The 15,579-nt window shown below is 37.0% G+C and overlaps 2 protein-coding genes across 2 annotated transcripts; both read right to left on the bottom strand.

The window, feature by feature from the left end:
- Nucleotides 1-1,647: 1,647 nt before the first annotated feature.
- On the bottom strand, nt 1,648-4,941 carry LOC149040903 (uncharacterized). The gene is made up of 7 exons (XM_089180480.1): nt 4,604-4,941; nt 4,362-4,511; nt 4,164-4,280; nt 3,946-4,071; nt 3,598-3,723; nt 2,949-3,262; nt 1,648-1,930 (listed from the first exon to the last, which is right to left on the bottom strand). The coding sequence occupies exons 1-7, from the start codon at nt 4,920-4,922 to the stop codon at nt 1,790-1,792; spliced, it is 1,293 nt and encodes a 430-aa protein (XP_089036606.1). The 5' UTR covers nt 4,923-4,941; the 3' UTR covers nt 1,648-1,789.
- A 5,687-nt stretch (nt 4,942-10,628) lies between these two features.
- On the bottom strand, nt 10,629-14,536 carry LOC149040904 (uncharacterized). Its single transcript, XM_089180457.1, has 6 exons — nt 14,090-14,536; nt 13,826-13,975; nt 13,628-13,744; nt 13,410-13,535; nt 12,136-12,449; nt 10,629-11,129 (listed from the first exon to the last, which is right to left on the bottom strand). The coding sequence occupies exons 1-6, from the start codon at nt 14,406-14,408 to the stop codon at nt 10,986-10,988; spliced, it is 1,170 nt and encodes a 389-aa protein (XP_089036583.1). The 5' UTR covers nt 14,409-14,536; the 3' UTR covers nt 10,629-10,985.
- Nucleotides 14,537-15,579: the final 1,043 nt, after the last annotated feature.

A 15,579-nucleotide genomic window follows, 5' to 3' on the forward strand; every position in this document is an offset into this window, starting at 1 on the left:
GAATCCTTTAGCAACAGATTTCCGGCACCATGTCTCCTGATCGACGCGGTTGCTGTTCGTCAATCTATGCAAATCGACATTTTCTTAATTAATAACCGCTAGTTAGCCGGGGCAAAACGAAGCTTTCCGAGCGAAGCCGCGTATTATTTACTGTGCGCAGATATTGGCATACATGGGTCGGTTAATTGAACAGACTTTTGCCATTGTTGCCTTATTCCCTGAAATCCCGTGGACTCTGGCGGGGTCACATATCAAAGTGCTGTTCTTTTTCATTTTATTTTTTATCTCTCTTGTACGGCTTCGCCTCTGGAAAACTCGGCAGACTTTGAACTCGACATGTTATATCAAGTCAACCTCACACGCTATTGTATGTTGATTGAATGTTCTCGGCCAATCAGATTTCCACAGTACGTCTGATGTATAATGATATTAATTATCCCGTTGTCGTGTGTCAAAATTAATCAATCAGCTTACGGACCTTCTTTTGGTTCTTTCAACTTCAGCTTGTTAAAATAAAGACTGAACTTAATCAACAACATAGTCATTATGTGTTTTCTCTCTCTTTGTTTTGATGAAATACGTGGCCATACAGAGGAACTACCTCAGAGTAATTTCAGGAATTTTGAGTATTCCATTAAAATATTCTGGTGAAAGCTCTGGACTCCAGTACTAATTGAAATTTAATTTCTTGCTGCAGTTTAAAAGTAATTCCATGATACTCCTTTTAGTTTTTGGCCCGAGACCCCAGTGGCTCATGAACTTCGCTAGATCTTTGCTCAAGCTAACTAGAGGTGAAACTTTAATACTTTCCCACATTCGCCGAGTTGCAGAATGCAACAGTCCACTTAATGTATTGACGGCCTTAAATGGATTCCCTTTATTTGCAATGCAATTAGATAAATGAAAAAGGGGATTAAAAAAAATAAATAAAATGGGAAAAAACTTTACCTTTGCATACTAATCTTGTTTTGGACCTTACTTCCTCGTTTGGAGCTGGGTGTAGCTTCGTAATTCAACAGAAAAACTCAGTTTGTTTGGATTTATCTCATTTCGCATATGTACCGCAGGTCAAGTGTATTAAAATCGCTGCAATAAATTGCCTCAGGATGATAAAGCTTCTTCCCTTATTTCATTATCCCATGAAGACTTTGTCTTTTTATATCTTTTTTTTCCCTCTTCTTAAGTGTCCCAGACTCAGAGAACCCTTCACTGGTAGTCGGCCACCGTTATCACCCAAGCTGTGAATAAACTGTAAAAACGAATACAGCATGTATCGGATTCTAAAACGTAAGCTATAACTCACATCAAATTCACGTTAAAAAGACAGCATGAATAGACTTTTATTATTTAGAACTGTGTGTCTTTTGTCTACATTGTGCTTGCGTAGTTACACCGTGCTGTTAGGCTGTGAAACCAAGGATCAGCAAAGCTAACTTAAGCACTAAATGATGTGAAGCTGAAACTGAAACAATCGACACCCAGAATTCCTAGCGATTGTTTGTATACAGGGCTTGCGCACAATGAAAAACCTTTTACCAGAGAGGTAAAGCATTGTGTGGTTTTCTCAATGCATTAAGTAAATCAGACCTTTACTTTGTAATCACGCATTATAGTTTAAATGGAATATGAACTCTGCTCTAGCTTGTGTTGTTGCTTATCAAAATTATCCCGCCTTTCGTTCGGTAGATTGTTAAGTTTCCTTTCTACATGAACTACTCATGCAAGTTTGTCATTGTCTCCTATATTAGTGCACTGAGCTAGATGAGAAAAAATTCATTAAAAGTTGCCATCATTTTCGCGTGAATATTTCAACTCTCAAACATGGAAACTTTTCGTAGGTGACGGGATAGAACCGAACGTATCTGGCCATGACGTCAGTAGCGAGTAAATGTTTTACGACGCTGTTTTGGTCTGAGTTTCCTGGGAACACCTGAAACAGAAAAAGATGCATTATTCACAACGAGAAAGGCGTAGAATCCAGCAACACACAATACAAGTTTATAGGTGAGGGCATTGGGATAGGATCTGAAGTACATCGAGGTTGGCTAAAAAACTAATGTTGCAAACGAAATATCAGTGGTAACCTCCAGGAAAGATCTGTTAAAGAAAAATCTTTGATACAGTTGTGAGCTGTCTCTTGAATCTAGCCGTAATGAAACTTTTTTCATAGTAAAAGTTTTTAAAAACCCCGACTTCATCTTGGTCTAAAAAACGCAAAAAAAAAAAAAGGGTGAAAAAAAGAAACAACAACAACAACAACAACAAAAAAAACTCTATCTAGCTATCTTGACCTCGTGTTTTTTTAAGGATAGTTTATTTCTCATCCTCCGATAGCCAGAAGTAGATGGTCAAGGTGACACGATATTTCCCTTTATTCAGCTGCAAGGCGGCTGTTATGGAGTCTTTCCAGAATATAAATGTTTCTAATATTTAAGCAATTGAATATTGTTAAATATAAATATTGTTTGCAGCGTGCACATATTACGTCACCGTCATTATTTGCGAACGCAAAACAAAATACAACAACAACAACAAAAACAAAACAAAACAAAACAAAACAAAACCAAATGAATCCATAACAAAGACAAAGTTAGGGACGGAAACAGCGACGGAGAAATCTGGACAACAATGTCATGAGAACTTAATCAGTTAATATATACAGGATGGAAAGTCTTAGCAGTACAGTGCTCGACTTATTTCTAAATCTCTTCGACCTCACGCACCACACGCAAGAATAGATATAAAAGACGCATCAAATGCCTTTCGGAATTTTCAAGCAGACCCGTTACACTACACAAGCTTAGATCTCCGACGACATTCTCTGCAGTAGCCAATGAAGATAAGTGTCCAAATTCAGCATCTAAATGTAGTTCTGTAGGCTTATCATTTGTATTGACCTTAAACTATTTGTTAATTGCTGAAAACGTTAATTTCAGTTCTCTCAATACCTTTCCAATATTCGTTTCCCTGTAAATGTTCCAAGCTATACCGTTTGTAGATAATTGTAGTTTATAGCTGGTGATCCGTTGAGGGCCCAATCGTCGTCCTTGTGTGGCCACACCACAAACAAAACGCACTTCTCCCATATCAACTTGAAGATATTCTGTTCTATCAGATTTATTCTGAGGACACCATCCTCCATATCCCTTGCTTTCGTTCAGTCGGCCGTAGTATGAATACTGATAACTATTGTAAAAACTGCTCGCAGTCATTCTGGAATCTGGAATTGCATTAATGTCTGTCACACCAACAGGCCCACATTCTAAAAAATAGTAAATAAAATAAACAGCTAGGCTTATCTTTATCAGAGTTTATTGTTTTTCTTCCCTATACAGAACAATATGAAATGGCTAGTAAAGATATTGGGTGCGGATCATGCTGAGATGGTTGAAAACGATAAGAATTCTAAATATTACTAACAAGCAGCGTAAAATCTATGAACGTCAGAAAAAAAAATTAAAAAATTGAAAACTTTCTCTTGTATATCATATTTAAGCTATCTCTGACTCGTACAAAAAACTTGGGCGAAGGCAGGGGAATGGGGGCTGTAAAGGATTCTAATGGAGGTGATAATGAAAACGACAGTAACAAACTAACCTTTACAGCTGTTTTGTCCGTCTCCGATAAATCCCAGTTTGCATGTACAGTTGTAAGAGCCCTCAGTGTTGTTACAAATGGCATTTACATGACAACCATGCAGGCCTTCCTTACATTCGTTGATATCTATGGATACCCATATGTTAATTTAATGTTGTTCCTTCATGTTATTTGTTCAGCATGAAGTTTAGCAGAAAATTTTTTTACAAAATAAAAACCATTCACAATATTTTCCTATCTGTGCATTACTCAGACAAAACATTGGATGAAGGCGAGGCAAAGGGGCCGTAAAGGATTCTAATCGGATGATAAGGATAATGATAATGAAAACGACAATTACAACCTTACCTTTACAGCTGTTTCTTCCGTCTCCAGTAAATCCCGGTTTGCATGTACAGTTGTAGGAGCCCTCAGTGTTTTCACAAATGGCATTTACATGACAACCATGCCGGCCTTCCTTACATTCGTTGATATCTACGGATAAGCATATGTTAGTTTAATGAAGTTCCTTCATCGAATTTGTTCAGCATGAAGTTTAACAGAAACTTTAACAACAAAAGTAAAACCTTTTTCACAATATTTTCCTGTCCAACCAGATGAGTTACATGCGCACGAGTAGTTGGTTTCACGGTTCACACACTTTGCATCGTTTTGGCATTGGTGCTTGACACAATTGTCTGTAACTAGTTAAAAAGAAAATTGATTAAGAGAAGGCCTTTCATTAGCACAGAGGCAAATAGGCATAGAATGTTTGTTGTGCTAACCTTTTGTCTTCATGTCGCAACGAGCTAAAATAGAGTTCCCAGATTTTGTAGAATCCAGCCAATAATTACCGCTTTTTGCTTGTCCTCTTTCACTCGCCTTGATTTCCTCGCACGATTCAGCAGGCAGCTCACGGATTGATCCCAAGGGAACTAAAATTCAAAATTACACATCGGCTAGATAAAAATTAGAAACATCAGTAGCAAGTAGCGCAGATTCCATAAACGTAATCAAGTTCAATTACCCCGTTTTGGACCTTTTGCCATATAATATCTGTACTCGTCGATGCCAAAGTCCTCTGGTCTGGCCTCTTTAGTTCGGTTGTTTAACTCACATATTGCAATGAACATGACGACATTAAAGCTTTGACATCTTTCATCAGCGAGACAAATATCTCTGCATTCCGGCGTACCTGGTGTAGTCTTGAACGTCTTATAGGTATGGCCCTTAAGCATCATTTGATAAATCGAGTTTACTCTGTGACATTGCTGACTGGCAATTTCACGGAACGCGAAAGAAATAAAAAACAGCGTTGTAAAAAACGAAGCCTGTCGACCCGCCATATGAAGATTGTCAGATCTACGACACCTGCGAAAATACGGTGAGCATTTTCATCGAGAAGTAATTGATTAAAAAGACGGAGTATCAAACGAGTCTGAAGGAGTATGGGAAGGCTATGAAGTCCTAAAAAAATTTATGAGCAAGAAAAATATTGAAAATAAAGCATACTCAAAAATACTTAGGAAATACAATATCATAAAACAATAGCGTCGAGGCAGACAAGTAGTTTTGACGTTTCATCCAAAATTAATGACAAAAGAGAAATAATTATCCACTCCAATGTTTCTGAGGAGAAAATGAATCCATGGGCAGTTGAAAAAAACGAAACGTTGTCGCTTGAGACTCCGTCCCTTCCCCGTCTACTCTTGAAGTCGTTTTCAATTGCTGCCAGTTTACGAGAAAAGATACTGACGTGGCAATTTCATTTCCCCTTCAAACTTTTACAGCTTGCACGGGATATCAAAAAAATAGAATGATTAATCAAATAGGCTTTGTTCAAAAGCTGAAAGGTTTTTATATGAATACGTATCTACGAGGAAAGGAAAAATGTCGAGTAGTTTCACTAGACTTCCCTCTTGACCTCTGGCGAAACACCCGTTTGATCTTCTATTTAAAATTATCTCCTATTTGGAAACGTTAAAAACTACCAACTAGGAAATTCTACAGATAAGCAACATTAGAAGATACTTGTGCTTAGTTTTCCGCTATGAACTTTGGTCATAAGCTAGCTTATTGTAATTTAAGAGCGTATTCTGCATACTGTAGGATAAAGAGGGTGATAAAATGCCACTATGGAGGCATACGTTTTCACTCAGCCTTTTCCTAACATAGTTCCTTTTTTCGCCTTTTCTAAACTGGTAAAATTTAAAACTAGATATTAATAAACTTATACACATACTTGGAAAGCAATACCCGTTGTTTCTTATACTGACTCTGATGAGTCTTCTTCTGAGGCGTGAAGCTCTTCCGCAGGTTACCACAGTCAACTGAAGCTGAAATGATGTTTAAAGGGAATTATAAATTTTACAATGCATAAGCCTCTGCCATGTAATTAGCCACTGTCTGTCCCTGAAGGGCTGGTTATTTGTAATATCATTGGGAGGATATAAAAAGTAGTTTTTAACTTTGATCAAAAGGTTGCCAACATATGGAACTCCGTTTAGATCCAGATATAATTTAATCTTCTTCCTTTTTTTTTTTTTTTTTTTTAAAGCTAAGCTCCTAAGACCCCTTAGGGATTATTCAGACTTCTAATACACCCATTGGAACACTTCATTGTATGACACTTTTAAACGATTAGCAGATATACGAATCTTGCTATGTCATTTGTAACTCAGCTGTACTCGCTTTTGAGTTGCAGACATGAAAGGTTAAGGAATTTTTCGAAAGCTCTAACTCTATGTATCTGCAAAACTAATTGCAACGCGCTGATTAATAGTTTGGAATCTTTTGATACCATCAAAGTGGACGGTTGTATCGATCCATTTAGAGAATCGTGTTTAAAAATTGCAACAGTTTAAAACCTCCCTAGTTTGGCCAAATGTACAAAATGTAGGCTAAAATGAAACAAATCAGGTCAAATTCTTCTTGTTCACAACTATGAGGGTATGGCTAACGGTTCAAATATTGGTCATCTAAGATTTAGGCAAACGATTAATTTCTCTCTAACACGGTTGAGAGAAATGCTGAAAATTAATTTGAACCGTCCCTAAAAAAACTGTAATTAATTTAATTGTTCTTACTCACCAGCTTTTACCTTCAGATGCAAGCGTCAAGACTTATTTCACATCAAATTTCTGTCGCATTAACGTAGAATAATTTCCTGCTTTTTTTCCTCCTAATTTCCACAAGGTAGTAGAGTTTCGGGTCAAATGACTCTACCGCGCACTTCGTGTTGAGGTAATCGATCAGATTTCTGTTAAATTCCTAAATAGAACGGTGTTCTTCGATTTTAAGTCTTTCCCGCTATATCTTTCAGTTGGCTTCCCTATCCCAGCTCGTTACGAACTAATTATGCCTTTCACGAGAGCCATCACTCACTCACTGAATGACGAAACTTAAGTTTTCTTACGACAGGAACTTTTAGAAAACATTTGTTTTCCGAAAGTTCCTGTTACTGCACATCTTAAAACACCCACCACTTTGATTGGGTCTCAGTGGGGTCATGGCTTATATGGTTAATGGTTAAAACTTTGACCGGGATTCTTCAGACAGGAACTTCTAGAAAACATTTGTTTTCCGAAAGTTCCTCTTATTGCACAATTTAAAACACCTGCCACTTTCAGTGGGTCTTAGCTTTCCGCGATGAACTTTGGTCATAGGCTTACTAGTTGTAATTTTAAGGAATATTCTACATTCTGTTGGAAAAACACGTTTTCATCTAACTTTTCCTGACATAGTTCATTTTCGCCTTGTCTAAAATGGCAAAGTTTAAAACAAGATAAGGATAAACCTATACACATAACTGGAAAACTCAATTTTTTGGGTGAGACTTTAAAACAAGAATGTCTTCTAACAGAAAGAAATTCATATCAATATTCAAAATGGTCGCTACTTTAATTTTAAATAACTTGAGTCCAATGTTAGTTCCAAAAATTAACATTCATTTTTGGGTTCCTCTTCAATGCACGTGGGCATGAGCGCAACGAGTATCAAGTTATAAAATCAGTGTGAAAGCAAAAAATTCTGATTTCGTCATCCCATCCGTTCGTCTGGACCGTTCGTGTTTTAGGCAATACATTTTAGCATTTGAGAGAGTTTGAAAAATAATTACACCTGTTGTCTTAATCTATGCTTACGCTTAAGAGTTCCTTTCATCAATGAACAAATTTAGCTCTTTGATAATTTGAGTCTAGGCTTTTTTTCTTCATTTCGTAGCTTTTGTACAGCAGCAATTCTATAGTTCGGTCTTATTAGGCTCACAAGAGACCAAAGTCGTATCTCTAATTCCCTATTTACCTGAGTCGTTTAGCACCAAATAACTACTAACTACGTAGATGAAATTGGCACAGTATGCAATTTGTCAAATTTGTCAAATGTTCCCGCTGTGACAAATATTCAAATATAGCTACCTCTAAGAATGTTGAATGTTAACGTTGTACTCTGTTCTATTTGAAATATAGCTACCTCTAAGAATGTTGAATGTTAACGTTGTACTCTGTTCTATTTGAAATTTTTTAGCTTCAAGGAACGCATACTCGTGCCTCGTTTAAAGGTGCTCCTGAGAACATTATAACATAGTAAGTAAATTTGTCTAATCAAATTCAATTGCGCGAGCGTGCTTCATATTCCTATTGTGCACGCTCATGACGTCAGCAAATATATCCCTCGAGAAAAAAAATTTCCATCACGTTGAAAATGTTATAAAACAATTGGTTCACGCGTCAGCTGTGCGTTCATCGAGATATGAAGCACTTGGGAAGTTTAGAGAGCACTCAAGAAGCTAGAGTTGCTCTCGGCTACGCCTCTTACGCATCCTTCGTGCTCTCCAAACTTCCCGCGTGCTTCATATCTCGATGAACGCACGCTGACGTATGAAACAATTGTTAATTGGCGTAAAATTTTCAGAAAAAATTTCACTGTTCCTGAACCCAAGGATAAAACAAACGCTAATTTAAATGTGTGCATCCATTTTCATAGACAACACCATATCCTATATAATAAACTTTGCATTTTGGGTTAAACAAGGCGCACAGGAAATTTCTTATTTTGATACAGCTTTAATTTTTGCGAGTTTTCCATAAAACGACTCACATTCAGAAAGATATGATATTGATGTTTGGTGCCATAAGTTTCGCTGCTTTCCGACAGCTGGTGATGAGGAACAACTGCGCGAGCGTCTTTAATTCTTGTAAGCAATTTATAGATCATGATCAGAAAATCTAACCACAAATATACGAGGCATGAAGAAAAATCACTGCACTTATCTTCAATAGCTAGAATGTTGTGTTATCGTTTCTACCGAAATTTTGTGAGATAGAGAAAGCATTGCGAAAGAACTCCCTCTTTAGCGTTAGCATAGAAATATTTATTAATGTTTAATTGTGTGGGCGCCACTATAATAACTTCTGGCTTAGAGTATATTGTAGAAAAATTGGAAGGTTCTTAATTTGGTCGCTGGAATACAAAAACGTGATCAATTGGAGGATTAATTAAGATGTAGAAATGATAAATCATGTAAACCAAAAGAATCCACATGGCTGCCTGTGCCACTGTTCAGTAACTCCACCAAAGACATCAATACTGCCTTTTTTTTTCCTTTTTTTTTTTTTAATGAAAACGTATAACAGAAGTCTAGTTTCTTCCTTTAATTTTGTCATTGTTTTGACTAATTGGTAACAGGGCTTTGTGTCAATCAATTCTGTCTGTAATCATACTCGTGATTTACAAATCGGACACCCGCTTCGCGGTCTTCCGATTTTGTTAATCACTTGTTTGATTGCAGACCGAATTGGACTCCACATTGTCCTATTACCATTATTAACTGTGTACAGTGGGGGAGAGAGTTGAGGTACATGGGCGCATGATTACATATAATTTTTCACCCTATTAAGATAATATACCCTAAGATACATTCAGGTGCACATATTCAAAACAATTGAAGAAGATTTCATTCAGATCAAACCTTTCTTCTGAGCTAATCACATTTAGATGCAGGTTTAACTGGAAATAAAAATAACATTCATCAGAGGTAATATGTATCTTAACTTAGCACGAATCTTTCCATTTTTCCCTACTCAACAAAATATTGACTTGGATACGAGTAAATCATCTGACTTAACGCGTGACTTATTGCGTGACTGTAGATACTAAACATATCACGTTCTGTTGATAATCATCACGTGACTACCACAGTGAAAGGAGCCGTCACAAACAACCTTGGCGCAGCCTGATCAGTTCCACTAGCGTTGTGAATGAGATAGGCCAAAATATGAATCAAGAACTGGGTAAACTGTGGTAGCTGTGAATGCAAATGACAGAGTTCAACTCTGATTTACTTACAGAGAATAACCAAAATATGTCTTCTCCACGGTGATTACCAAGAGTAGGACAGAAAAACCATTGGCGTCACATGCCATTCGCCTAAAGAGCGAGCATTGGACTTCGCAACCGAAACTTTAGGGTGCGCTTTCTCGAAGGATATTTGCAGATTTTCTATATCCTAGGCTCGTTACACAAAAATGACAATTACTCTATGGTTCTCGAATGTTCATGATACGTGATCGAGACCCACGAGTGGTTAAAAACAGCAGGAAAATTCAAACAATAACGTATAAATAAAACACCCAACCACCGCCCCATGAGGAATGAACCCACAGTCCTTCTCCGGCCAAAAACAGAAAATTCCCTCATACTTGTACACGAGAGACAATGTTCTTTCGTCCTCAGTGTTAGATGAGGTCAGAGAGGGTGCGTGAAGAGATAAAATGCTTAAAGTGAGAGCCGACTGCAGTAAACATTGTAATGGTATGAACAATATGTTTTTTTCTTTGGTTTTTTGTTTTTTCGTCATTTTTTTCTTGGGTGGGGGGGGGGGGGGGGAAGCGTACTTTAGAATGAATAGCGACCTCTGAGTGGTAATGACAGTCATTTCTGATGCCCGGAGCGGCAGGGAACCATATCGAGTCGAAATGCTTGGGGAATTCTTGTAACTTTTAGTGTTGTCAACCAGTAAATTGTGTGCATGTTTAATCATGACAATCATGAAATATTTTAAAAATTAATTCATTTATTCGTACGGTTTACATCATTTTACTGTTTTGTGTCGTTTCTTCCCAAAATTACTTTTTCTATTGACCCAGCTGGATTGTCTTTGGATATATGTGGTCTAACGTAAACAGATGGATGAAATTAAAAAAGAAGATTTTTATGTAATTCACTATATTCGTTATATAATTATGAATTACTGATCTGTTGAAAATTCACTTAAAAAACCTTTGTTAGTTTATTTGCTTGCAAGAATTTTATTAATTGTTTTCCCGGCTACTGTGAACTCCGTGCATGAACTTTTTTTTACATCAAACTGACCATCTCCTACTACTTTTAATGCTGTTGGATGAATAGACCTATTCTTCTAGCACAAATATTTCAATCCTCAAACATGGCCACCGATAGTAAGTGACAGGATAAAACCGAACGTATCTGGCTTTGAATTCATTTCTGAGTGAATGCTTCACGATGCTGCCTTGATCTGAGTTTCCTTGGAACACCTGAAATAAAGCAAAGAGAAATAAACCAGTTCAAATAAAGCTCGTATTCTTTTTTGACAACTCTCTGTTATACTCTACCGAACGGTTTTAATTGTTCGCCTCCGTAGTTTATTTTAAACTTGGTTTGTTAACCCGGTGTGGAAACGAAACTGGCGTCCAGGCTCGCATCAAAATCGCCCGGTCTCGTTAAATCGGGGTTTGGAGCCCCAGAACGGAATTAAATTTCTGTTTCTTTTTTTTCAATTTGTAATTTTAATTTTTTTAAATTGATTTGTTTCTTACTCAGTGGTAAATATCATAATCATAATTATAATCTGCAAAACAAAGGGCAATCAAGGATAAAGACAAAAGCAGAAGCAGAAGATAAGTTAGACATTGGTCGATAAAGCCTTTCCCTCTTGAAAAGCGTAGTAGCATGATATTACTTTGTTAACTTTCATGAAATATTTATTGGTTAAAATATACAAGGTTGCATATTCTATCTCAATCATTTTAAACTAATTGATATTATGTTAACAAAACCAGAGAGAAGAATTTCTGTAGCTGTGCAGTTACCGTAATGATTCGATTTTGCTCCTGCGGCGCTTATTTACTTTTGGTACATCAAGGGAGGGCACTTCTTCAAAACAAGACGCTTATTAGGGACAGGGCACATATTTGTTTTTCGAAAAACAACAGAATGTGCAAAGCGAAGCTTTGATATTTATTTGAAAAGGATCATGAAGACTGGAAAACGGACTTGTTGCCCCTGAATCCTTCTTGGTGGGAAAGACCAGCCAAGCAAGCGTCACGAGATTTTAAGACGAGATGATTCGTTTAAGGGGATCTGTACACTCACTTGGATATAACAGTAATAATAGCTTTCAGTAAGCAATCAAAGGAATATGAACCATGGTAGATCTCAATGGACATGTACTTTAACAGCGCTATCACCAAAACAGAATAGGGTCGCCAATTGGAATAGCGGACGCCAAATCGGATCATTACGGCATTACTTTTTCCAAACCTTTTCAATACTTTTTTCTTTGTAAATGTTCCAGTTTGTACCGTCTGTGGACAGGTGAACTTTGTAAGTGGCGGTCCGCTGAGTTTGTTTCTTGTTTCCTTGTGTGGCCACGGCACAAACATAAAGCACTGTACCCAAATCAACTTGAAGATAGTCTGTTCTGTCAGAGGAAGTATTTGCACACCACGCTCCGCTCCTCCTGTTTTCATGGAGTCGGCCATAGTATGGATAATAGTCTGATCTGTAAAAACTGCTCGCTGTCATTCTAGCATCTGGTATTCTGTTCCTGTCCGCCACACCAACTGACTTACATACTAAATAAATATAAGTAATACAGGGCCTTGCATGAGCATAAAAATTTACGAAAGTAGATTCCTGACTCAAATAAACTTTTTTTCTTGCCCTTCTATTGTTTGTTTGTTTATTTTTTTTTGTTTGCTTTCTTGGATTTTTTCAATGTTCCTTTTCTCTCATTGCCTTTCAATTTTCGAAAATATCAGGTTCCTCTGTCGAGAATAAAATCGTAGCAAATATTAATTTTAATGCATTAGCGAGGTAGGTAAGCCCATAGGAAATTCAATGAGCAATTGCCAGCTAATACTGACTTAACTTTAATGTTTGAGTTAACTAACAAGAAAAACTAAAAAAAAAAGGACAAAACAGCCCAAGGAATTAATTTATATTCAATCCGCTGCAAGCATCAAAATGTTTAATTGCTTGTCTTAATGCGCTTCAATAAATAGTTTAACAACTTTTTCTTCAAAACTATTATTGTCTGTCACACCAACAGGCCCACATTCTAAATATTAAGAGTAATTGAGATGAACGGTGAGGCTTGTCTTTACCCGCCTGTTTTTGTTGTTTTTCTTCCCTATCTAGAGCAATATGAAATGACTAGTAAAGACATTGGGCGCAAATCATGCTGAGATGATTGAAAAGGATAAGAATATTACACGTTAGTAACAAGAAGCGTAAAATCCATGAAGGTCAGGTGACCCACACCATTTCTTTTCGTTAAGTCAACGCGCTTTGATAAGTAATCTAACAACTTTTCTCTATCAAATATGTATCACAATGCTGAACAACGTTTTTATGTGAGTTTTAAACTTACATTCTCATGAGAGGATTAAAATAGAAATTGAATTTCCTCCCTCTTAGATTCCTTTACGGCCCCCTTTGCCCAACATTAAGCGAAGGCGAGGCAAAGGAGACCGTAAAGGATTCTATTCGGATGATAATGATGATGATAATGAAAATGACAATAACAACCTTACCTCTGCAGCTGTTTTGTCCGTCTCCGATAAATCCCGGTTTGCATGTACAGTTATAAGAGCCCTCAGTGTTGTTACAAATGGCATTTACATGACAACCATGCAGGACTTCCTTACATTCGTTGATATCTATGGATAAGCATATGTTAATTTAATGTCATTCCTTCATCTCATTTGTTCAACATGAACTTTAGCAGAAACTTTTTCAACAAAAGAAAAACCTTTTTCACAATATTTTCCTGTCCAACCAGATGAGTTACACGCGCACGAGTAGTTGGTTTCACGGTTCACACAGTTTGCATCGTTTTGGCATTGGTGCTTGACACAATAGTCTGCAACTAGTCAAAAAGAAAACTGATTAAGAGAAGGCCTTTCATCGGCACGAAGGCAAATAGCCATGGAAAATGTCTTGTACCAACCTTTTGTCTTCATGTCGCAACGAGCTAAAATAGAGTTCCCAGATCTTGTAGAATCCAGCCAATAATTAGCATTAACTGCTTGTCCTCCTTCACTCGCCTTGATTTCCTTGCACGATTCAGCAGGCAGCTCACGGATTGATCCCAGGGGAACTGAAATGGAAATATTTCTCTTTGGCTGAATAAAAGTTAGAAAAATCACTAGCTAGTAATGCAAAATCCATAAACGTAAGCACCCTGCTATTTTATTTTTGCAAGTTCTATTACCTCGTTTTGGACCTTTCGCCATGTAATATCTATACTCGTCCTTGACAAAGTCCTCTGGTCTGGCCTCTTTAGTTCGGTTGTTTAACTCACAGATTGCAATGAACGTGACGACATTAAAGCTTTGACATCTGTCATCAGCGAGACAAATGTCTCTACATTCGGGCGTACCTGGTGTAGTCTTGAACGTCTTATAGGTATGGCCTTTAAGCATCATTTGATAAATCGAGTTTTTTCTGTGACATTGTTGACAAGCAATGCCACGGAACATGAGAGAAATTAAAAACAGCGCGGTAAAAAACGAAGCTTGTCGACCAGCCATATGAAGAATAACAGATCTATGACACCTGCGAAAATATGGTGAGCATTTTAATTGAAAAATAATTAAGTAAAAGGGCGGGTTATTGGACAAGTCCGAGAGAGTATGGGAAAGCTGACGAAGTCCTAAAAAATCAATGAGCAAGAAAAATATTGAAAATAAGCTTACTCAAAAGTACTTGGGAAATACATAGAGAACATCACATGGGCGCGCGTAAATATGGAATTTCTCTTCGAGTGTTTAACTCGATAGCAACCATGTATTATTTTGTTTATCATATAAACACAATGAATGAAAATATGAGTCGACAAACCCCGAATGACAATCGCAGAGTGCGTTGGCGCTAACTCCTAAGATGGGAAAATGCGTTGAATCATGATAACAAAAACAACAATGGTCGTAATTTTCTTTTAGTATTTCTGAGGTGTAAAACACTTTAATCCGCAGGTTGCCACAGTCAACTGAAGCTGAAATGATGACTAGAGGGAACTATAAAGTTTACAACGCGTAAGCCCCTGCGTGGCATATAATTAGCCACTGTCTTTTCCTAAAGGGGTGGTTATTTGTGATATCAATGGAATGATATGATATACAGTTTTTAACTTTGATCAAAAGATTTCCAACATATGGAATACCGTTCAGATTCAGATAAATATGAACAGTGTATTTCTCGCACTTGTGCATCAAACGACCACTGAGAAGGATGAGAAAACTATCTGTGCCAGGACTAATAGAGCTCATTTTAATCTTTTTTCTCGATGGAATTAACTGTGTACTCTTTCATTGATAACTACACGAGGTAAACATAACAATAAAATAATATTAAGCTTTTAGGGATAAAAACCAAGTCGTTTAATCTTCTTGCTTGTTTTTTTAAAGCACAGCTCTTAAGACCCCTTGACGATGATCAAGACATCTAATATACCCTTGGAACACTTCACTTTAAGACGCTCTTAAACAAATAGATATAATGATGGTTACCGTACTCGTTTTTGAGTTGCAAACATGAAAGGTTAAAATCAAGGATTTTTTAAAAATCTGAACTGTTGCAATATATAACCCTATATATCTGCAAAAATAATTGCAACACGCTAATAAATAGGTTGGAATCTTTTGGTACCATCAAAGTGTTGTCGTTTCGATCCACTTAAAGAATCGTGTTTAAACATCGAAA

Source organism: Pocillopora damicornis, chromosome 8, assembly GCF_964200805.1.
Source record: "Pocillopora damicornis chromosome 8, jaPocDami1.2, whole genome shotgun sequence".
NCBI lineage: Eukaryota > Metazoa > Cnidaria > Anthozoa > Scleractinia > Pocilloporidae > Pocillopora > Pocillopora damicornis.